General features: G+C 38.9%; 1 protein-coding gene across 2 annotated transcripts in view; it reads right to left on the bottom strand.

Moving 5' to 3' along the window:
- The window catches only part of Edc3 (Enhancer of mRNA-decapping protein 3), a 54,625-nt gene that overhangs the window by 5,277 nt on the left and 23,211 nt on the right, over positions 1–26,137 (bottom strand). For both annotated transcript variants that reach the window (XM_067089356.1, XM_067089362.1), the window contains exons 3-6: positions 21,175–21,540; positions 18,873–19,116; positions 9,674–9,842; positions 4,304–4,457 (exon numbers count right to left, since the gene is read on the bottom strand). In XM_067089356.1, coding sequence (XP_066945457.1) covers positions 4,304–4,457; positions 9,674–9,842; positions 18,873–19,116; positions 21,175–21,540 — 933 coding nt within the window. The remainder of the gene's footprint in view (positions 1–4,303; positions 4,458–9,673; positions 9,843–18,872; positions 19,117–21,174; positions 21,541–26,137) is intronic.

Genomic DNA, 26,137 nt, shown 5'->3' on the forward strand with positions numbered 1-26,137 from the left:
GTACTGTGTGGTACTTGGGCCATGCTGTTCTTGGTAATTCCCATAACTTATTTTTTCCCAGATCTGTAACTTTTTTCATTTTTACTGTATAAAAAGATTATTTTTACAAGTTGCATATGCCATAAAGGCTATGCTAGAAGTCTTGATCATATAGCAAACAACTTGGTGGAAAACCAATTACTTTTCAGATTCCACTAACGCTGTGGTTCCACTCTGACCATTCTGTGATTTGGAAAAAATTCCAAGCTGTATGGAACAAACTTTGTGGCATACTTATCTATTCAGCTTCTAAGAAAATACGAGGTATGTTCAATAGGTAATGAGAAAATGTCAGGCGAGACACTAAATATGATTTGATCAAAATACTACTTCATGGTGAAGTACACATACACATATTCTATAAAACGACAAACTGGCAACTTTCTATATTTGTAGGTCTGAGTGCAACGGTGAATGTGGTGGAACCAGTCTGATCCGGTTTGCCGATCTGTGAACACTTGCATGGAAACATGGAGCAACGTTACGCCATCAAATTTTGTGTTAAACTTAAGAAAACCAAACAAGAAGCTTATGGAATGTTAAAGGAGGCCTATGGGGATGAACAGATGAGCCAAGCAAGTTTCTATCGGTGGTTTAACAGATTTTCTTACGTGAATGAACAGGTTGAGGATGAACCCAGATCTGGAGCACCGAAAATTGCACACAACGAGGAAAACATTGAGGAAGTGTAAAAGTTAGTGATGCAAGACTATCGAATATCTGTGAGGATGCTATCTGAAGCTGTTGGTATTAGTATTGGCACAGTAGAGACAGTTCTGACCGAAGAGGAGTGGAGGAGTGGTCAGTGGTGGTTCCACCAGGACAATGCCCCATGCCACAAGTCAACGCTGGTGACCACCTGGATGGCCGACAGGGGAATGAAAGTGGTACAACACCCAACCTACAGCCCTGACCTAGCCCCTTGTGACTTCTTCCTGTTCCCATGCATGAAAGACAGCCTCAGGGGAACCAGATTCCAGTCAACAGAGGAGCTGAAAGAGGCATCGGAAGGTTACCTGAAGGGACTACTGAAAAAGGACTTTGAGGAGGTCTTCCAGGATTGGGAGAGACACATGCAGAAGTGTGTAGCTGCGAGAGGCAATTATTTTGAAGGAGACTAAGTTGTGTAAGCTTATGAAAATAAATAGTGTCTCTCCTGACATTTTCTCATTACTTATTGAATGTACCTCGTACCAACTAGTCATCTCAGGAGAGAGACAATAGAGTGGGGCTTAGTTCCTCCTATTAAGTTCTGCAACATCTCAAGCATCTAAAAGTGATGAAGTGAAGAAACGGTATCACATGATAACAAATGTGGAGATTCTGAGTAAGGTAAACTCCAATAATTATATCTCCGAAAAGTAAAAAAAAGACTTGGAGAGTGACCTCTATCATTGAAAAATGACTGGAAAGTGGTCTATGGTGTTGGTGAAGAAAGGTGGAGACGGTTTAAGGAGAAAAATGTTAAGAAAGCATTAGTTGCAGCCATACCTTGAGCAATACAGCTCAATTGTAATGTGGTATTAATAGTGATGAAAAAAAATCTGACTCTTAGTGTGACATACATTGTCTAGTAATAAAGGATACACATTATAAAGCCTAACTATGTAATCCAGTAATGAGAAGGTATAACAAGTCTTTCTTTAAGATGAGTACCTTCCAAACTAATTTTTAAAAAACAGTCTCTTTGAAAAAATTAGGGAACACATAGCCTACCCATGTAATATAAATCACTTACTGTATCTTTCAGCGGATAAAGCAACATTTAGATAAGACAACCCCAAATTTCGGTGTCACTTTCATGGTTACAACTAATATTGGTGGCGTAAGATGACCCCAAAACTACAAAACCACCTACTCTTATGAAGTAATTTAAGTCATTGAGCACGAGGATGTGCTTGGAGTGCTCTCGGCCGCAGATGATGAAACCTGCGATTTTGATGGATTTTAAACATTATTTTTTTTCATTTTACAATGTTTTTATCACTTTAACACCACACTGGTAATAGATTTTGTACAAAATAAAAATTGTAATATCTAAATTGTCCACATCTGCACTATCAGCAACTTGGTAAATTTCACATGCAACCACATTCCAGCCCAATATACATGTAGATGTATACAATGAATAAAAAGCATTTTATTTGGTTTGCAACACTACACAGGCAGAAAAATGGGATGAGTGAATTGATCATCAGTTGCTCCCTCTGCTTGAGTGTCCGAGGAAACTAGAGCAGGAGGAGGATTATACCAATCCACGGCAATACCTCCACGATACTGGTAAAGGTAACTCGAGGTTTTGATGAAAACCGATGACCCAGAGTAAAATGATTCTCCTTGGAGGTTCGTGCACTAGAGCTTCCGAGTCATGTACAGAATGATCGTCGGTTGCCGCCTCTACCCAAATGTCGGAAGAAACATGAGCGGAGGTATACACTAGTCACGGGAAAAAAGACTTCCTGGAACTAGCATATGTGACACGGGTTATCCCTTCAACCCATGCACCTGGTGCTCCGTGATGCAAGCGACATGGTTCCAGAGTCCAAAGAAGTGGGAGAGCAAAAAGAAAAAGGCGGTGAAGACAACAATGATGAATCGATTCTTTTCTTCTCTTCTTCGACTTCTACCACAAGACCATCACTGTCCCGGGGCCCTTACACCATTCCCATGCGAGAATGTGAAGGAGAAATGAGTGCACACACTCTGGACTCTCTCTCTCTCTGTCCTAGTTGAGCTACAGGTTCTGTGGGAACCCGAGCAACAGCTGCTTCACGCCCATAGACAAATCAAAATGAGCAATCAGCAACATACTGCAGGTATTGCCAGCAAGAGAACCCTTACTTCCCAGCAACTGACTCTACAACATCTGATAAAACTAAAACATTACAAATGTCAAAGAAATTCTCAGAATATAAACCTTCCTTTGTACAACCAAGGAATAAAAGTCTCCCTGAGAGAATGTATGAATGTCATAGAGGAAAACATGAAAGCGAGGTGAGAAACCAGTTTAAGCTCGTTGCCTTGGCAACGTTAAAACCAGTCTGACACATCATCGGCTAATAAAAGCTGTAGGGTTTGCGTATATCACTCTGAACCACTATATCAGAATACTGAATGTGTAAACTCAAGAGAAAACAGGAAGTTGTATTTGCATATATTACATAACACGTATCAGCAATACTGCATACTGCACCCCCCGCTGAATAGCTAAAAAATACTCAAAACCTCTCTAAAAACACTTAGAACTGCCTACAGGCAGTCCCGGTTAAAATCCGAGGTTACGACGCTTTTCAAATATATTCATCAGAAATTATTTCCTGGCTTACGACGACATGTTCCGGGTTACGAAATCGCCGATCCGACGGAAGAAATATGGCCCCAAAATGGCAGAATAATCATAATTTGAAGGTTTTTGATGTAAAACTCAATAATAAAGTTTACATCGTTTTCAACTGCAGAGCATTAAAAGTAAGGTTTTCTTATGATTTTGACGATTTTGTGTTAAACAAAAAAAAAACCCCTCTAAAAATATTTTATTGTTTAAACAAAAAAAAACCCTCTAAAATGCTTATACCTGAGTATTTTAATAGTTTTATCACAAAAAGTGCATTTAGTCATGAAAATATGAAAATATAGTAATTAGTGAATATTTCTCAGTGAAAAATACAGCAAATGGGCAAATTTTCTGCGAATAACGTGTATAAACATTCCACGGAGGGATCCGCGAATAGGTGAGTCCGCGAATGGTGAGACCGCGAATATGGGGGGTTTACTGTATCAACATTACGCTAAAACATAAAGTCGAACGGCAGGCAAAGAGAAGAAGAGCGCACATCCTTCCTCCCAATGGCCAAAAGCAAAGTGGGTGTATAATAACTGGGTGGGCGGGACTTCCACTCGTTGTTGGTAGCTGACTACGTACTCCGTCACCTTGTTTAAAGTTAAACAGCTGTTTCCAGCTGTGCTGAAAGTAATGTCTTATGTAAATAACTGATGGTTTGTATCTTGGGTAGGAACAAATTTGGTGCAGGGTGCTACTTTGAGTAGAATTATAAGGTCACTGTTTTCATATTTTGCCTATAGGACAACCTCTTATTTTGATTTTTGGATGATTCCAGTGTTGTCTTATCTGTCAAAATATATGGTAAGCTAAATGCAAAGGGAAATGTTACTCGGCAAACATGGTGCCTGTTACCATAGGCTGAATTAATACCAGTAACACACACAAAGCCAAGATGGAACAAAAGGTGATAATTATTCTTACCTATGACTACCACCACTAAGAGTAAGGATTATTTCTGTGGCACCCCTACCCATAATCTCAAGCTGGCGAGAGTTGGTCAGGCCATGCTGATTTGCAGTAGAGAGAAGAGCTGCCCGAAGTTCTCTACTCACAGATGGCACTAACAAACCACTATCTGAGTAAAAATAAGTTTTTACTGTATTACTAATATCATTATCATTCATTTGTTTAAACAAACCATTCAGCTTCAACAAATATCTCAAAAGGGGTGACAAAATTTATACAGTACAGTTGAACCTCTTAAAACCGGCATTCTGTGGTCTGGGAACTCCCGTGGTTCGGCCTGATTTTGAATCAGTCGCCATTAGTTCATTGAGCGGCCATGACGGTGGCACCACATATTGTTTACAACTTCCTGACAGCAAAAATTATGCCATATCTCTGTTTTTATGAAAATAATTATTAGTAATAAAAATGTGTGAAGTCAAATTTGTTTTCGATATTAACTTTAAATGAATACTAAATATATTTCTTAAAGATTCCACTTGAGAAGGCTCTACCAAGTCAAAACTTTTAATCAAAACAATGAGATATTTGGCATCGCACAAATTCCTTACTCTTAGAGTGCTTGAAAGACTTATATTATATGTGATGATATGGTCTCAATAATTTCTTTCATAGCTGTGTATTTACCCATTCAATATGCCATCCATGAGATCAGATGATGCTAGAGGTAAGAAGAGCAAGCATAAATCTTTATCTATGCTAGTGAATGTTTAGTGTTCATTTTCCTCAATAGATGGCGATGTGCTGTTTACTGTTTGACGGCACTGTCAAATACAATGAGTGATCGCCGAAATTCACTCTATTTTTGTCATTTCATTATCCTCTACAATCAAAATAAATGACAAAGAAACTAACAGCAATAATTAGGAAAACAGTAAATTTAGGAGTTGAAAGTCACTGACAATATTCTGCAGATTCTGAGAAAAGTTAAGCAGATGACTTACGGTTAGGCTAACTTGGGAATGTAGGCTAAATGTATTAAATAAAGTACCATTTTAAAGACAATTATACAATATGAAGTTATAAAATGATAAAGTGAAAATATATGAGTAATAAAATGATAAAAAGTGGTGTCAGAACTTAGCTTAGTAGTAGGCTAAGCTGGCAACTAGGCTATTTGTATGTGGAATTAGCTTGCAAGACTATGTTTACATAGGGCTTAATTTTTTTGGGGTGTATTCTACATTCTGAGATTTTCTGCAGCCTGGCAGTGCCCAGGTCCCAAGGTTCTCGGATTTAAGAGGTCAAGCTGTATTATGAAATTAAATTACACACTTCTGAACCCTGAGCATAGCATGTATTTCTCTTCATGACTTGTGGTATTTGTAAAAGTAAAGGTGCATGGCCTGTAGTACTAAAAAGATTTGCAAAGAAAGCATGGCCAGAAAGAAAAGGAAGAGGGAGAAAAATAAATATATCACTGAATGGATGCTAACACTAATATCTTTGAACATTAGAAAAGATGGACCTATGTACCAATTGTACGTCCTTGCTGTCTAAACTAACAGAACATCCTTATTTACCAGTAGTCTAGCTATCCCTCCTTTTTATCCATGCAGCAGCTACTCTCTTATTACTCTCTCAACTCCTACTTCACAGGTTAATTTGTCTTGAAGAAAACAGAAATATTCTACTGTACCTCGTGTGAGACCTGTCCACCTATCACAACAGGGTTCTCAACTCCCATCTCTTTCCCATTTACTCATGTCATATATTTCACCATGGCCACTTTATTGATTGTAATTTTTCCTTAGCTTCATATCCATTCAGCTTAAGTTTGGTCTGCTTACACTGATTTTTTCTCCTTCCTCTGAAGCTTTTTCCAGTGCTTGGTACAAATGTCAATGAAAATGGTAAACGCCTGTTGACGTGCAAACGTCGACTAAAATTGTCTGTTGAATGCAGTGGACTTCAAACGTAGAACTAAAAAAATCTAAAAGTTTTTACATTCTAGTAATATTCAATCATGTACCTTCATTTTGCAACAAATTGGAAGTCTTCAATATTTCGTTTTTTATGGTGAATTTTTGAAAAAACTTTTTTTTTTCCCCAAGACTCCGAAAATTTCTGAAATTTTTCCGCCTCTGTCGTAATTTTGCACTATTCATAAAGTTTTATATATATGAAAAATGCCTGCAATTTCATGTACATACAACAGTTCATGGTTTTATCTTTGAAATATTTTAATATAAATCACGATAACTGCCAAAATTTCTCTTTTAAAAAACGTAAATTGTAAAAAAACTTTTATTCTAGTAATATTCAATCATTTACCTTCATTTTGTAGCACAATATTTCGATTTATAGCCTTTTTGAAAAAACTTTCACCTGCGCCACAGAAATTCTTTTGTCACATTGTCGTAATGTTTGTAATTTTACATAAAGTTTTATAGATGGAAATGCCAATTTCATTAGAATACAACAGAAAATAACTCATAGGTTGTAGCTTTTATCAGTTTTGAAATATTTTCTTATAAATCACGATAACTGCCAAAATTTCAACTGAAATGGTAAAAAAACGCAATTATTTCTGTAATGTCTAGTAATATTCAATCATGTCTTCATTTCAAACTGGAAGTTCTACAATATTTCGATTTATGGTGAATTTCACCTTTTAAATCTCAGAAATTCTTTCATCATGTTGTCGTAATGTTTGCTTCATTTACATTAGTCGTTACATAAATTTTTTATATGAAAATTGCAATTTCATGTACAATACAACAGAAATTAGCTCATGGTTTAGTTTTATCAGTTTTGAAATATTTTCACATAAATCACGATAACTGCCAAAATTTCAACCTTCAGTCAACACCGAAATGGTAAAATGCTAAGCTAAAACTTTACATTATAGTAATATTCAATTGTTTACCTTCATTTTGCAATAAATTGGAAGTCTCTAGCAAAATATTTCGATTTATGGTGAATTTTTAAAAACGACTTACGTGTTTACGGTAACTCGGCGAACATCTCACGTCTTGTTGTCGTAATATTTGCACCGTTTTATATTAGTCGTTACATAAAGTTTTATATATGAAAACATTTCATTTACAAATACAACAAAAAATAACTCATGGTTGTAGCTTTTATCAGTTTTGAAATATTTTCATATAAATCACGATAAATAGGACTTTCGGTCAACTTTAACTCGATAAATGGTCGAAAACTGCAATTGTAAGCTAAAACACCAGTCTAGTAATATTCAATCAATTAGCTTCATTTTTCAACAAACGGGAAGTCTCTAGCACAATATTTCGATTTATGGTGAATTTTTTGAAAAAAAACTGTTTACGACCTGGTAGTTATAATTCATGCATCATTTTGTGATAATATTTTCTCTGTGTTGCTTTGATCGTTTTAAAATTTGTTATATACCAAAATCATTGTAATTTAGTGTACAATACAACTATAAAAAAAATTAAGTCATTGCTTTAAGTTGATTTGTATACAATTATATACCAGTTTTTTTTTTGTCATATATTCCAATATTTTATATGATAATGATTTTTTTCATTTTGATGGTTGCATACTAAATTTCAGGCAATGACAAAAAAATTCTTAATCTTAAAATGCTGTGATTACACTTTTCCGCTCGGGCGCTTGTATCGGCATGTTCACGTTTTTGTAAATATTCGCATTAAGGGTTAACATACCATGCTTAATGCATCTTTCTGGTACACCAACCTTTGAAATTATTTGTCTTGGTACTCCGTCAAACACCTGTTCTAGATCCACAAACACGTAGTGCAATCTCCTCCTCATTACATAGTACTTTGCCTGTAGCTGCCTTATAAAAGACTGCTTCTGGTGATTTTAACAATTTTTATCAGTTTCTTCCAGCACATTTTTCTGAATTTCATAGCAAGCTCAAATAGTCTTATTCCAATGTTATTTATAGATGAAAGTGCATCTCCATTTCCTTTGTATACTGTAACAGTACAGCTCTTTTCCCAATCCTCTGGTCCTATCTCTTTCCCAAGTTCTCAGGTCCTATCTCTTTTGCTTTATTAAGCTCACAGATGACCAACTCTCCTGCTGTTCAGTTTTTATGAACTTACTTGTTAATCCAGATGGCTCCGGGGCTTATTAATTTTTCTTCCCAAAACCACTTTGAACCTCTTCAGCGTTTATACTCTCCATTGGTCCACCTATTGTGCCAATCCCTCAAGTTCATGTGGATTTTCTTCATTCTGGAGGTTTTCAAAGCTTTACATTTTATCTTTTATATGCTTCATCCCTTTTACATATTTTCCATTTTTCCTCAGCCATACTTTACTATCGTAAATATTTTCTCTTTTCCCTTATTTGTGCAGAGATATTAATTCCATCCCTACCAATTTCTCTTCTATGCTCTTTCTACCTTCCTCCCCTCTTCCCTGTAAACATCCATGAACTCTTCCCTGCATGTCCTCTGCCAGAGCTTAAAATGCTCTTCTTTGCTTAAACTGCCCTTCACACATTTTGATTCCCTCAACATGCCTCTCTTTCTATATAACCCTTCCCAAATATCATTTCACAAACCTGTCCTACTACCTTTCATATGCCTTTCTTCAGTGTTCAACAGTTTTTTGTTGCCAAATCCCCTCTTACTTAATACAGTACTGGCTCTTTTTTCATCATTATATTAGCTTGCAGTTCTCTATATTAAGTAGCAGCCTCACCTACTGTAATAGTCCAATCCTTTTCTTGAATATTACCTATATGTTCACTCATAATAAATCAGCCTCACCTACTGTAATAGTCCAATCCTTTTCTTGAATATTACCTATATGTTCACTCATAATAAAATCAATCTGTTTCAGCTTCTCCACTTCTGTATTTACCAACTTTTCTCTTGTCTTCTTAAACACTTCTCTTGGCTTCTTAAACACTGTGTTCAGTGACTACAAAACCAGTTCTGTCAGTTTTATGTGGCAAAAGATTACTGGGGATTACCTGGATTGTAGAGAGCAAGGGAGATGTAGCTACTCTGATAATAAAACTACCATGACAATCAAGATGCATAGACCACATCTTTCATCAGTATCTCATCTACATATGGAACTTTTGTCATTTCTTTCATGGTATCATCTATAACTCTATCCTACAATCTGACTCCTAATATTTATTTTAAGTCTTTATTCTCAAATCAACAAACTCTTTATGACGTAGTTTCATTGTCACTCCTTGATTCATGTCCATATAGGAATGCAAGTAGTACAAATGTGTTAGATTTATGCATAATCTTACTTTTGCATGCAATTTCAGTCTCCCTAACTTCAAAATCATATTCAGTCTAAAAATAATATCTAATAATGAATGCTCCCACTGTAAGGAGTTAAAAGTTACCATTAGCATATATAACTTCAGCAGCATCAGCAGTAGGGACAATAATCTGTCTTTTTGGAGGAGCCTTTGAAGGAAGAACATTCTCATCGCACTTATACTTTTTTTCAGTGAACCGATCAGCTTGGCGTATGACATCAGGCTTCAGATTTTGTATTTCTTCAAAAACAGCCTGGAAAGCATACCACAAAAAAAAAATCAATGTGTATTGCACTAAGCTATTCAAAATATTTATAAAAGCAGATAAATGAAAGTTAAACAAGCATTTCTCACAGTGGCAACTGAAGTCTACACACAACACTCAAAACTGTATGAATCAAAACCTGAAAATAATAATTTAATATCCTAGAACATCCGAGACACCTGGCATGTTTGTGCCACCTTTTAGTTTAGCAATTTTTAGATGCCAGGTATCCCTGTCCTTTTCAATAGCTTCATAGATTTAGATGCTGGTCTCTAAGTATGTATGTCTAGTGTTCCATCTCCTCCTCTCTTTCAAGGTATAACGCACTAAATGGTGCAGGGATGTTTGGGTCTGTGAGACCCGTGTGCTGGGTGTGGAGTGTCTGGGTCTGTGAGACCCGGGTGTGCTGGATGTACTAGATGTGTGGGTATTGTTGTGTGATGCATATTAGTTTTTATTCATATATATTGCTGTTTTTATTCATATAGCTGTTCTTTTCAGTATATCTGTTTTTTTCAGATAGAGTTATGTTGCAGTACAGTGGTAAGTCTGTGCAAGTCAGTGCAAAAGCTGAAAAATTGTTCATGTGATAATCTACAGGAAAGAAGGACTGGCAAAAACAATGAACACCAGTGTCTTACAGCAGTGAAGAATAAAAACAAACACAACCAATGTTTTACTGCAGTGATGAATAAAAACAGTGCTAATAATAAGAAAAAACATGTTAGATGAGTGCTTTTTGATTTATGGGTTCCAATATTCTTTTTTTTTCTTACAGATATACAGTATAAATAATTTTCAGATATACAGTAAAGAGCATAAAAATAATATTTAGGTACAAACAGTAAACAAAAACTGCATTTACCATAATGTCAAACAGAAAAGACAGTGTTAGTGACACCTCGAGTAAGGAGGATGAAACATTTTTCATGGTTTTCCTATGAGGGAAGCCATGAAAAGGATAAGGTCAAAAGACGGTATTTATAAAGAACCTACAATCAGTACTGGTAAAGGAGAAGAACGCAACACAGATTCTAGTGGCTATGAAAATGAAGATGACGATTTGTGTATTGAGTCCATGTACGATAGTGATGGACTGACAGTTTATTCACCAGAGTTGTCTGAGTTTTCAGACAGTGATGATTCAGTGCAAGAACAAAAGCGTGTCCCAAGGAAATGGAAATGCCCATCCGCATCCTGTGCTCCAGGCACACTACCATCAACTCGTGAACAGCCCTTCACATCCTATGATCCATGTACCCAGACATCAATGGCTGCACGTCCCTCCACATCGAGTGCTCCAGACGTACCTGCTACAAAGGAAGATTTGATTATCAAGTTCACTGGGAACACTCTTTGTAGAAAAAAATGGTCATTCCTGGTCATCACAACCACCACAAAGAGCCTCGACTAGAACCCCTGCCCGAAACATACTTCCACCCTTCACAGAAGGCTCTGTGCTACCTCCACATTACCAAGATTTAATACCATTACAATGCCTGAACTTATTCTTAGATGCCAACATGATCATCATTATTGTGAACTCAACAAATCCAAGCATCAACAGACTTTGGCGAAAGTGTGCTACACGAAGAACCCCTACAATAGAAAAATTGTACAACAATGAAATACAGGCATTGCTTGGTGTCTTCATCATGTCTGGAGCAAAACATGATAACCATGTTCCTACACAGGAAATATTTATTTCAGTTTTTGGCTTACCACTATAGGCAGTCCCCAGTTATTGGCGATCTGGTTTTACAGGGCTTATCTAGCGACGAAAATCGGCAATTTTTGGTGCCGAAAATCGCTGCTTTCCGCTTATTAGTGCTGATAATTGGGTATTGGCGCCGATACATACCTAACAGAGGTGCCAACTGCGATTTTCGGCGCTGATAAGTGCCGAAAATCGCCGAAAAAGCCCCGAAAATCACCGATTTTCGTTATCGGTGACTTTCGGTTATCATCACACCGTCAGAACGGAACCATGGTATACCTGGGAGCCACACACAACCCCCATGTGGGATGTCACTGGGATCTTATTGCACCATATAGGAACACCAAGAGGAGTGTGACTGTGACAATTGGTTCACCTCAGTGCCACTAGTGAATGGCCTGTTGGACAACTATCAACTGATGTATGTTGAAACTCTCCGTGCCAACAAAAAAGGAAATTCCTGTGGAAATGACTAATGTGATGATGATGAAGCCAGGTCAAAGTGCTTTTCTCTCTGATGGTCAAATGACTATGGTTGCTCACATTCCCAAGAAAAAAAAACCTAAAACAAAAAAAGAAGCTCGTCCTATTGCTCTCATCAGTTCACACCCAACCTGACACCTGTGAGAACAGAAAACCGGAAATAATTCAGTATTATAATACCTCTAAAGGTGGCATAGACACATTTGATCAAATGTGTTCAATGTATTCAACTAGCAGGAAAACAATGCGATGGCCCATCGCTGTATTTTACAGCATTACTAACACTGCTGTCACAAATGCCTTTGTGATATACACTAAAGTTTGTGAAAAACGTGGCAGGAAACACATGGAACACTGTGAATTCATGAGGTCATTGACTACAGAACTCATCAAACCATGGGCAGAAGAACAACTATCATTTCTGGGCCAGTAGCCACAATAATTTACATTATTGTGGCTTTTTACTCATTGTTTCCATGGCTTTTTACTCATTGTTTCTAATCACAATATAGTGATGCACCACAGATATTCAGGAGAATATCAAATCTGTCTTCCCTGAGTTCCAACCGAGCTGACAACAAAGAAGAGACGTGCACTGTGTACAGTGAAAAAGGACAAAAAAACCAAGTACCAGTGCATCTCCTGCACGAAACCTGTTTCTGGAGCACTCGTGATCCCCTCTGCATGGATTGCAACTAAACCATGGTAAGAGCATTTTTGGTGTACTGTAGACTGTCAGGATTATCATATTTGCCAAAGAATGTCTTTACACTTAGGATTTTACAGGATGTACAGCCAACAAAAGTGCTGCCCATATCCCAGCAACACTTCTTTTGGTGGCTGTACATAAGCTATTTTGTAACAAATTTTTTCCTCATATTTGTTGTCCTCCTTTGCAAAACTGGCTGGACCATTTACATAGGTGTCTCCACACCATGAACCATCATACCACCAGCTCTGACAGCAGTACAAGCATTGTTGTCTTATTCCATACTGTACTAGTTTCTCAATATACCCATTACTAGAGAAACATCCACAGTTATGTAAACATGCAAATATATATTTAAAAATAAAACTATGCAGAGTGCTTCCAAGAATCTGTATGATTCCCCTCTTCAGTCTTGATATAGACTGAAAAGCGGAATTATACAGATTCTCAAAAGCTCTCTGCATATTTTTATTTTTAAATATATTTGTACGGTTACATAACTGAGAACTTGTTTCTCCCTTTTAACTCATGCTAATCTGAGCATTTTTTAAAATTAATATCCATAGTACATGTACTTACAATTAGCTCATTTCATGGTCACACAATCTTTCCATCTTCCACACATATCTGTCTCTACCAAAATAAGAATGTGCAAACAGCAGTTAGCTACCAGTAAAACACATACAACTAAACTAAATTACTTGTTGAGCATCCACCATAGGATCTAAGGAAAAGGACCAAGGACCTATGGGCAACGTCCCAAGGTAAAAGGAGATGAATGTGATCTGTACAATTGCATTCCATCCCTGGCCTCGAAAGATCTGGTCCAAAATGTACTGATGTTCACCATGAAGTTGTGGTGTATGCTCATTTGATCATCTAACTTGTCAGAGAAATGACAATTTGTTCACTGTTTCTCGGCCAACTCGAAGGTAACGAACGAGTCGTTAGCACTGGGTTGAAATTCTAGTCTTTACGGAAGCAACACAGACATCATACTGTTATTGGCACCACAGGACCAAGGAAATGGAATGATCCATCTCACTGAACACTTTCGAAACGTAGAATGAAGGAAGGCATAAGCTTCCACATATGAAAGGGTACCAAAGATGTCTTACTTTATTCAAAGGTGCGAGAAGACAGAGCAGAACATCGCCAACTTCAGTAAATCGAGAGAGATGGACTATGATCAAGCTTCTTCAGAGGTTGAATGAATCTGGAAGTCAAAGTGCTAAGATCAACTGTCTTTATCTGCTGACTTCAGCGAATAAATGTTGTAATGACATCCATCTTGCTTGGGATGTATGGTTGGCCACTGCACTGAATGTTCTTCTGTCTGCTCATGTACTTGCACTGCAATAGGGCAGATGAAAGGACACTAGGACCTTTTGTTGACCATGGCACTACCATGGTGTCGTTGCTGTCACACCAAGGAGTGTCTATCTTGGATCTTGAGACTCTTGTAAGTCTAAAAAGAACTGTGCTTATGTCCTAAGGAAGGAATTGTGGGAGACTGCCGCCCTGGTCAACGTTCCTAAGAATGAAAAGTCTCTGGAGGAGGACAGTGTAACCATGGCACTACCTTGGTGTCATTGATATCAAAGGAGTGCCGATTTGCATACTGACACTCCTGAAAATTGTCTTAAGATCCACATAATAATCTCCTCGGGTTATGGAATCAACTGGTAATTACAGCAGCAGCAGCTAATGCTTACATCTCCCACTCCCCACAAGAGGAGTGTAACTACAAGTCAAAAGAAATGAGCTCCTAGACACTGCTTCTTGACTGAGTAGGAGCTGAACACAAGTTGTTGGAACTTCGTTTGGAGGTACTGTTGATCTCCTGGCGAATCAAGCAAAACGACGGGAAGTTGCAAGCACAAGACTTGAACCATGGATGAAAAACCGAACTTGTCTGTCATACATCCATCATCCTGGAGTGTGTCTGGATGACTGCTGTTCTGAGTGTGCTACTGCAAACCCGTGCACCTGCACCGCCATTGGAATTTGCCTGGTTGACCACTGTGCTGAGTGTACTACTGCAAACCTGTGCACCTGCACCATCAGTTGAGAAGATGATAGGACACCAGCCACCCACCCCTCCTTTGTTGGCTAAGGAGCTATCATGGTACCATACCTTAACAACAATGCGTACTGCCTATCCTCAGATCCCAAGGCTTGGAGATCTAAGAAGATCCAGGTTATTGAGGTGTGGATTAGGTCAAGCTATGCTAGGCTAGGTTAGGTTGGGTCAAATACCCAACCTAACCTAACCGAACCCAGACCCTTGACGAATAGCTAACTACCTTCTGGTTGAAGCCATTAAATATGGATTCCCAGGATAATGAAGAGCAGGATTGGTAAGGTTAAGCTAGAACTAGTTAGGCTAGGCTAAGTACCCAACCAAACCTAACCCAACCTAGTACCCTTGTAGAGCAAGAGACTACCTTGTGGTTGATGCCATTAGACAAGTAGCTCCAGGAGACTGAAATGCAGGTCTGGTAAGGTTAGACTAGAACTAGTTAGGCTAGGCTAGGTTAAGTTAAGTACTCAACTTACTTAACCCAACCTAACCTCTTCAAGTGTATGTGAATGTCCTTCGGTTGATGCTTTGAGGCATGAAGAATCTCTGGAGAAGTGTGTACATTACCCCAAGGGGAAGGTAGTCATGTTACCATTAAACTAGGTCCTCTCACCTCTCCGACAGAGGATGGGAAGGAATGGGAATTAGTCATCTCACCAATAGGCTAAGTCATCTCACCTCTCTGAGAGAGGATGGAAGGAATGGGGAGACCTTGTCAAAGACCAGGAGCCCCATTTCCATCTTCAAGAATTAGTCTTTATCCTTGTTAAGAAGACTATTGCAGAAGAAAACACTGAGGTTGTTGCACTGAGGAGCAGGCCTGATCCGTAGACTTAAGAGTTAGAAAATAATTTCGATTGCACTAGGAAAAAACCTTGCATGATCAGAATTGAGTAACTACTGTCTTGGAAGTGCAAGACAGTATGGTTCTACAGAACTCCACTGTAAATAAGACCAACCTGTAGTCGAAAACAAATCAGGAATCCGAGAAATCTGTGTTGACGAACTGTAACTACCTTATTTCAGGGAGTTGTAGGTTAATATCAGTGTAGGAACAATCAAGAATCAATGTTCAAATGTGAATGATGAAACAGAGATTTCTTCCTACCTGAAAAATGTTGAAGGCTCTGGCTAAACACAATAGAAAGATCATCAATTCCCACACTGCTGGCTGTAAGGGGTCTGATAGAACGAATTCACTGGATTGTAAAAAAGACCCCATCAATTTACATTATAAAGGGTGTAGAAGTTGAGAGAATGATCCCGTTTGTTTCGCATGGTAATGTCCGTTGGTCATTACTATGGTAACATCCATTGGCCGTTACCAGATGGTCAACTAAAAAAACACGTACATGATCGAAATGCATTGTACAGACGTGCTGTTGATGCACCTGTACGTGGGTTGTCGCCGCCTCTCTGTCGTTCTCTTTTGCATTCTCCGAGGAGAAACTGAGACCACCACTCAAATTCAGGCAGTCCCGAATGAGACTCACATGGTCGTAGTTGCGACTCAGCACGGCTGTGGATGTGACTCTCAAGGCTGTGGATGATATTCACATGGCTGTGGACGTGACGCGGATGGCATGGACGTGATTCGGCGCCATTCTAAATGTCCACGAAAGATCTATCAATACTCTTCGCTCAACAAAATTGAGTAAGACGGTGATCGGACGGGCATCGGTTCTTCAATGTGGCATGGCCACAGACCATCCTGTTCTCTTCCCAAACCTTCATGTGAGCGAGGGTTGATGTTTCGTTCCCAGCACCACCCTGAGACAACTTGCACAACTCTCCATGCAATGGCCGTGATGTTATTATTCAGCCGTGTATCCGTGCTGACATGTCTGCAGCTGCGCGAACCATGATCTCTCCTAGGAGGGTGAGAACGCAAGAAATGACGAGATGCTGAAGAGTGAGGCAGCATGGCCAACTGGATTGAAGGACTGGATTGAAGTAGCTGCACACATGTGTGTCTTCACGGACTCGGACATTAGACCAGACATGGTTGTGGGAGCTGGAACGACGATCAGAGAGAGTGGGGTACCCAGAGAGAAAATATCTCCTGACCTCTCTCCCAAAACTCCCAAAAGAGAGAAAATATCTCCTGACCCCTCTCCCAAAACTTCCAAAAGAGAGAAAATATCTCCTGATCCCTCTCCCAAAACTTCCAAAATTGAAACTATGGAAGCAGCAGCAGTCGGAGGAACAAGAAGGAACAAGAAGGAGACTGAGAAGCAGCCATTGAAGTAGGAGAAAACCCCTTCCAAGATGGCACCTTCTTCCTTCTCTGATGCATCTTCTCGGCAAAAAACCTCCACTGCTCTGGAGGCCAAGAACGACATTAAGAGGGGAAGGGAGCGAGCCTTGGACTCACAGCCCCCCCTCCCCTCCCAAGACGAGGCAAGAAACAAGACAGGAACTCTAGACAGAAACTCCCAATGATTTTGGAGAACAAGTCAGGACCAAACGCACTCTCAAAGATCCTGCGGCATCAATCTCCGAGTTGAGGGAGAGGGGAAAAACTTGCTAGGTTTAAGCAAGAAGTATCTTCCTACGAACTGAATACATAACTTCTTGCCTGGAAGCACAAAAAACCCCCTTGTCTCTATCCTCTCAATCTACACAAAATACATTACAACATTCCAAGAAATTGTGTAGTCGAAAATAAAATACACTGTTTGTTCATGAAAACAGAATACACAAAAACAAAACAAACACCAAGTAGATAGCTGTTGGGTTTGCATAAATATGAAAAGGCAACACAAAAAAATAAGTAAAATGATATAAGTAAAATGACATATAAGGAGAAAGTCCCCCAAAACTTATGTAGACTTCGTAGTGAGAATAAGTGAATATATCATTACAGAGACAGAAAAACATGTTGGAATGTTTCAATATATCAATAAAGTATATGCAAAGTATAAACAAAAAATATAAATCCAAACACACAAGAGAAGTCGAACAGCAGGACAGAAACGAACGCACATCTCATCGAGACGGTGGCCAAAAGTAAACTGCATAGAACTGAATGTAAACCAATGGGTGGGTGGTATTTCTGCCCCTACCATCGGTAACTATTACCATAACAAACCTTGCAAAAGTTTAACAGTCAGATTTCCAGCTCGCTGAAAGTTAATCCCATATGTAAAGACCGAGGTTTGTATTTGTGTAGGAACAAATAGTACATAAATGCATGCAATTACACTACTGTATACTTAACCAAACATCCCAGCATTTCTGGGCATGTGACTGAGGTGAACAAAGTGTGACGCTTCCATTAAAAAAAAAAAAATTACATGTAAATATACCATTACATAGTAAATAAGCTGTCACTATATTGTACACTTTAATAAGAACATATATCATAAGTTAAAATAACCACATATACTTTACTTGTAAGAGCAAAACACATGATCACATTGATAACAGAACACCAGTTCTTAACGGGATAGACACAGGACACTGAATGACCAACTCATGCATGCATAAAATGGGGAATGCTCAACCACTTACCCTGGAAACAAAGAACCCACTCTCACAAGCTAAAGCAGGAAAGCTTTGGCTTTGTGCATACATGTACTTGTTTATTTACTATCCACCCTCACAGGCACACAGAGAAAAGAATTGGTCATGTATGCATTTGTTCACCATCCTCCCTCACAGGTATAGCCAGGAAAACATCAGTCAGTGTGTGTGCTTTTGTTCGTTCACGAGCCACCATTACAGGCACAAACAGGAAAGCCTTGGTTGCAAGCATGTATTCATTCACCATCCAGTACCCTTTGCTTACTTGGTACACCTTCCACTAAGGACAAGAGGTTGCCCGCTTGGGCACTCTTGATCTACTGTCTGATAACCCTAGTGTACTTGCCAGACTTCTACACTATGTACAAAATATTTTTGGCATTTTTATCACTCAAGTACTCCAATAAGTAACAAAACTTGCTATATTGAGGTTCATTAAGCTGAGATGCCACTTTACATTTTCTGAATTCTACTGAGAACTAAGAAAAAAAGAAACATTACCTGTTTATCAAAAAGAGCCAAGTTCTTCTCAAAATCAAACTCAGTAGTGAGCATATCATCATCAACAGGGGTGCCAAATGTTGTTTCATCCCGCCTTCTCAATCTTTCCTTCTTGTTGGAATTTCTGCCAATGTCATTCTTATCTAACCTTCTTGGGGAACTATAGTCATAACTTGAGGGAGGCATTGTATTCAATCTCTGATAATCATTACCTCTTCTGTAATCAAAGTCACTGCTTTGATCCCTGGGGAAGATCACATTTACTGATAAACTACTGTGTTTGGAAAGTGCCTACCTTTGAAATAATGTGTGCCAGCGTTAAATTTTATTTTGAATAAAAATATGAATCATGATGCTCAGTGTATGAATGTTCACAAAATCTTAATAACTATCTATTATAATGAATACTTTACAATTCACCTTACTAGTTTCACAATATATCACCAACACAAATATTTCACAAGAAAAATTGTGTAATTTCATGTCATTTAATCACATTTCCATATGTACATTGCAAATATAACAAGACACATGAAAACAATGTTTTTACCACAAAAGGAAAAGGTCTTTCATACAAATCAATTAATCATTTACCGTATATGCCTAATATCGATGTGATTTTCCCAGGATCATCAATCTTTCGTAAGTCAGACAGAAGGTAATCTCACCACACAACTGCCCTCTGGACTGTCAGGCATGTATCAACTAATAACCACACTTTGCAAGGTAGTGAGATCCATGGTGTTTGGATGAATACAATATCTAAAGTTACTTCATCTTTTGCCCCATAGAAGTATACCTTTTGGAGGTGTTACCCTTGACATAAATGGTACTATACATGCAAGGCCTGATGGCTCTTTTGTGCAGAGCAAACAGTTGTTCCAAGATGCTGATGGAGGAGGAGGAAGAGGAGTTTTAAATGGGAAGTAAATCAGAACAACTGTTTGAAAGAAATTCTAAAGATGATACCTGGAGAATGATGAAAGAGCTGCTGACAGCACTGCTAGACCATAGAAAGAGAGGTTACTAATTTAATCCTTAAGGGACGGGTTAAATATATATCAAGCATAACCCCAGACTGTGCAAACTTTAAGGTTGGCCAATTTAAGAAAAAAGATATCACTGAAAAGATGAAGATATGAAATGCAAGTGGTGTAAGATAAAAATTCTAAAAATTTTTCTCTACCTTCCACAGGAAGTTGAAAGTGCCTACTGTATTTACAAACCCTGTGTGGGGCCTCTTTTGCAAGACACTTGTAAAAATATGTTATTTTTACCAAGTTATGCATGTTTTTTCTAAAAATTTATTTTATTTTATTTTGTAAAATTATAATTACAGCTCACACAATATCATAACAGATAAGAACTAATCAGTAACAAATTTTGAGTATATTTGTTGTAAAATATTTACGAGATTTACTGAGACGGGGAGATGCAATAACTTTTTTTGTGAGGTATACATGTTTTCTCTAACATATCTTTGCACTTTTCTCTGCAAAATTACTATTATAGCTGACATATTATCATAAAAGGTAAGAACTAAAACCAACAGCAATCCCTGGGTATATTTGTGAGCAAATAAATAAAAAGACATCCTGGAGCCACAAAGAAGAACTAAATCCCCCTCTGATATCTCAAGGCATACTGATCGATGTCTCTCCCATGCCAAGGTATTATAGTTGCCATAAGTCATTTGTGGACCATTGAAGTGCTATGAACATCTTTCCTGCTAAATTTATTCAAACAGTATGGAGCGTAATATTAATACTCATATGAAGAAACCCGTCCATCACCCAAAACCTGTTATAGATACTCATATGAGGATTCCTGTCCATTAAGGGTTACTACATGCCTGAGGGTCCAGTGGGCAAGTGTATCTTGAAACTACCCTCTGCTGGACTGAGAAAAAACTGTTGATCATGGGAACATTACAGCCATAATATTAGGCATGCACACTATACAATTAGTTTAGAGGTTGTGATGAAACAAATATTATTGTACAACCACTTACACCTTGTACACATCAGAGGATTGTGTCCTTTCTCACACTGGTAACTGTTTTCATTTATAGCATCAGACCATACTAAGAGATCCTTATTACTATTACCTAACTTTTTACCCACAATCAGCATTCAGAACACAGTTAACTTAAGCAAGTAATGTTCCTAATTTAAGTACGATGCAATTTCCAAATCATTCTAATGTTGCCATGATAAGAACAATTTCCTAATAACATGGCTTGCAATAGAAGTAACTAAAAAAAGTATTCATACTTCTAAAATATAAATATGTTAATTCTTACTTGTAAAATGATGTATGTGAACTATATGAGTACACATCTCCAATACAAGGATTTGGTTTAGGGGTTGAAGGCTGGACTTCATGGGCTAGATCAGCATCATCTTTCTGCTTAACAGTTCTAAATTTATGATTATCCAGATGATACTGACATTTTGTTTCTGATATAGGCCTGATTTTGTAAGTGTCCTGATTAGGCAAACTTTCTTGATGTGGTTGGGATGGATGCGTTGACTGCCATTTAATATGTTCTGTCTTGATACTATCCAGCTGAATGCAGTCTTTAATGGGACTTGATTTCTTACTAGTTGTACAATTATCTTTGATGTCCTGGCTAGCTAAAATCTTCAAGTCTTTTATGTCGCCAGCACTGAAAGCACAAAAGACATTAATATTTAAACTAAAAAAAAGCATGATTTATTGAACACTCTTCAAACTATATACTGTACTAAAAACTATAGTAAATTTTAAAAGTAATTTGTATTTTTCCTAACATACAAACCAGAAGCTCTTACATAGGATTTAGCTTGCAAATTCGAGCTGGAATGGCCATTAAAACTTATTGACAAGGTAGTCAACTGCCAACAGGCAGGGGAAACCCTGCCCACTTGTCAGTCTGCACTCTACTTTGCCTTCCTACCCAGTTACCAGAGTGAGGGGTGGCTGAGGTGGGCCCTAAATGCAAAGAACTTCAGGTTTGTATGTTAGGAAAAATACAAATTACTTTGGAGGTTTGGGCAAATCTCTAAACCTGGGGTGTTACCTTCCTGGTCCATTAGGAGCTGAGGAAGGAACCCTGCACCTCTAGTGTACTGCCCATAAGTGATGTAGCAGATGCTACTTCAGGACCATTAAGTAAAAAAGGTTTGTACTCCAACAGTTAAGAACCCAACTGAAGTGTAGGAGATAATAAAACTGATAAATATCATCAACAAGCTTGTTTTATTGTCTGTCCTCCTCTCCCCTTGCCAAAAGAAGGGGGGAACTTGCATTACTTCACTGGCAATGAAAAGACTGGTGCTCAGTCAGATATCTAACCTGCACCCACCTCCGTCCAGCTTGTATACAGAATGGCACTCTGATTCTCCATTTACCGGAGGAGCAGGAAGCAAGAGAGAGGGAGAAGAAGGGAGTAAGAGAGGGAAGAGAACCAGTCTCCTGCCAACCAGATACCTAGGTGAGGTGCTACCTGTCCCAAAGGGAGCTGGGCTTGCTAACCAACCCATTCAGCTGCCAACACTGGTCCATGGAAAGTGTGTCCAAGGCTAGTGAGTAACATTCCTCAGGTAAAACAACGTGCAGGTGATCATACCCAATCACCTCTCTGCACCGAACACCTGAAAGCCAACAGGTTCCTACTAAGGGCAAATAACAGGGTGATGCCCCTACTATCATGAGCTTTCGTCTGGGCTGCAATTCTTCTCCACCCTAGAAGAGAAGATGCCCCCAGATCAACTTACATAGCCAGGAGGAAGTGTACTCTAAAGACTCCTTCCCTATCTCTGTTAGCACTAACCAAAGAGTTGTCAACATCCAAGCCTGTGGTGTTAAGTACCTTCAAGATAGTACTGCAGCATCCAACCAAACCCAGTAGCATCTTGCAAAAGTCCCTACTGAAGTTCTTAAAAGAGGACGAGGCAGGTTCATGACTGACCGTTCTGAATCTTGTTACAAAGTTTGAGAAAATCCCGAACAAACAGAGTCCATCCTCAAGAGTGTCAACACATGAGAGCCCAGATGACTTGCCAATGTCGGGGGTAAACCAAACAGTCTCTGGATTCAGACCTAAGTCTGACAACCCCTGAAAAATTTCGTGCAGGCTATAAGTCAAACTCCTAAAGGAGGGAGTCATGATCCCCCAGGGTTGAATCCCTGACAGAGAGATTGTTACAGCTTCTCAGGAGTACAAGAGATCTCCCTTGAAAAGGAAGATCCACTACTAGCATCAAACCCTGGTTGAAGGATAGCCAAGCCTTTCCAAAAACCCAGGGCAGAAAGAAGCTTTATGGCAATGGTAGGTGAACAAAATACCGATACCTAATGACAAAAAGCTTTGACCAGAGATACCTTGTCTCCACATCAATAAATGGAGACAATTCTAGTCTTGTAGACAGCTGCTCAAGGAACAGAAGTATCTGAGAACTCCAATTGTGAGTGAGGAAAGAACCCTTTCACCAGGAGTGAGGCTGGGAAACATCCAGGCGTGAAGTGTCAGAGCTCTCAATGCCTAGAGATACCAGATATGAGCAGCTGAATCCAAGGTTAACTAGAGAAGAATATCTCTTATGACCTAGAACCACAGAGCTAGCAGGTCCAGAAATTACTTGGCACGGACACATGGGGAGCCCAAGATTTCGCCAGGGGCACAAGAGAAAGCAACCTGCTATTGACTATGTGCTAAAAAGGCAAAATAGTGATAAAGACTTCAGGTTCAAGGTTGTCTTCCAGGATAGAAACTTTTCCTTATGATTTAACCAAAGTAAGCATGGAGAAGAACAAGCACCAGAGCTACCAGTTGTGCCAAACAATAGCAAGGCGTAAGCTCAGAACCTGGAATCTCTGGCAACTTCTTTGCCATACAGGTGATTAGGGACCAATGTTGCCTGTCTCCAATTGTAGAGTTGGTGTCGAAAGGACCTAGTAGTCAGCTTTAAAGAGAGACTCACCATTTCTCCTACCCCTCGTTGGGTGCATTTGACCACAAAAGCATCCCTGGGGAAACTAGCTGGCATTCCCATGTACAGTCCTGTCGTCCTGTCACCTGAAGACAAAACTTCAAGAGACTAAGTCGTGAGAGGAGGTGAAGTTGTTCTCAGAACCTGCCTCTATAAAAGGAACTGAAGAACGGTGACAACCCCAAGCAAGCTGTACCTGAAACAACAGGAACTTGTATGCAACCTACCTGAGTTGGCTAACACAAGAGTTTGTGGTTGTGAGTTACAAACAAATGCCTTTTTGTTTTTTCATTGGGGTGGATGTTTTGAGGAGTGAATTGAGGTTGAAGTGGGGAGTGAAGTGTTGCAGAAAGATGGACGAGTGATCTTGTTATTGCAGAATGAACAAGTGTGTATGGTATGCTTTGTAGGGAAGACAGATGTGCTGATGGGTGAGACGGATTTGTTGACTCTTGAGGATACTGAGATGCAAATGGTTTGTCCTGTGATACGAGAACTGCATGAGTGTGTAATTTTGGGCTTCTTGTAAGTGATTAGGGGGAGATGATATAAGAGTTTTGAAGATTTAGTAACAGGCTTGCATGGTGTCAAGGAATTGTTTATTTCATTAGGAAGTTAACAGGCGAGAATAGGTATATCCCAGTGTTTTCAGTTTTGGGGACAATAGGGATCTGCAAAACTGTACATGATAGGTATGAACATGCTGTATGAGGAAGTTTGAGGTAATAGAATGTATGAAAGACTGCATACTTAGCATGTGGTTGGTTTGGATTTGTAAGGGTTTGGCAACTACGTGCGAAACATGTCAGAAGGGTAAATATGACATTTTTATGATTTTATGATAAAATAAAGTTTTATATATACTTACCAATTACTGTACATAGCTATGAGCTTCCTATTTACGGCAGCCTAAAAATTTCAAAATTCGAGGTAGCGCTATAATTTGTTTTGGTGTAGGTACATGCCCTGCCCACTTACAGGGACCAGGAGGAACAACTTAGCAGAGAGCTTCAATTCGTTTGCACCCTTGTATTTATGCGAGGAGAGGAGGAAGGGCTCTGATTATGTAATTACTGTACTTGGTAAGTATATGTAAAACTTTATTTTATCATAAAAATGGTATTTTTTCATAATAAAATTAAGTTTCATATACAGTATACTTACCAAGTAATTACATAGCTATACTTTCCACTCGCATGGCAGTTAAAAATTTGAAGTTTGAGGTAGCGATTCGTTTGCTTATAGTGTAGGGAACTACCCCGCCCTCTATTGGGGACCAATAGGTACAACGTTAACAGCGATCGTCACTACTTTTGTGCTTAATGTCCATCAGAGGGGAGAAGGGGAGGGCCCTTGATCTTGTAATTACTATGTCCATCAGACTTTTGGGGAAGGAGGGAGGGCTCTGATCATGCAATTACTTGTTAAGTATTTATGAAAATTAATTTTATTATGAAAATACCATATTTATACGTGTAACTTACCAAGTAATTACATAGCTGAATCCCACATTGATAGGTGGTGGGATAAATGGGCATATTCTGTTCCAAAAACAATCAGATAAGAGGATGAATTTGCAACATAAAAATCTGTTAGCACTGATAAAATGCTTTTTGTAACCTTACCTGGTAAGAGCTGCAGTAGATGATTACTATACTGCCTTGGTCTCTGCTCATCTTGACCTGTAGCGACTTAGCGGAATGGCCGTGAGAAGTCCCTACTTTTGAGAGGGGGGTCTTAGAGTGAAGGAAACTTCCAAACACACATAAAGCAAAACAGGAAAACTGCCCTTGTCCTGGGCGCAGTACCAAAATACAATAGACCAATAAAAAATAGTTACCAACACCAACAACAATAAAAATTAAAACCATCATACCACTACCACAGACTGGTGAGCACTCTGGGTATAAGTACCTCCAGGCTCCCCCCAAAAGAACTTGACACCCAAAATTTCAAGGCGAAGGAGTTACAGATAGGAAGGGTTGCTTCCTATGCTTCCTCCCCCAATACTGATCCAGTCACCGATAACTGACCTAGGGTACTGCAATTTTCTTAGGTCATTTCAATTTCTTTATGATGGTGTGAGGCAGAAACGGTATTGCATTTCCAGTATGTTAACTGGAGGATAGTCAAGAGTGACATACTATGCCTAAAGGCATATGAAGTGGCAACAGCTCTAATATTGTATGCTTTGACCTTAAAGGTAGGACATCATCTTCTATTTGAGAGTATGCCTCGATGATCACACTTCAAATTCAGCTGCCGCTCACAACTTATGTTGGAAGCTGGCAG

Source organism: Macrobrachium rosenbergii, chromosome 4 (genome assembly GCF_040412425.1).
Source record: "Macrobrachium rosenbergii isolate ZJJX-2024 chromosome 4, ASM4041242v1, whole genome shotgun sequence".
NCBI lineage: Eukaryota > Metazoa > Arthropoda > Malacostraca > Decapoda > Palaemonidae > Macrobrachium > Macrobrachium rosenbergii.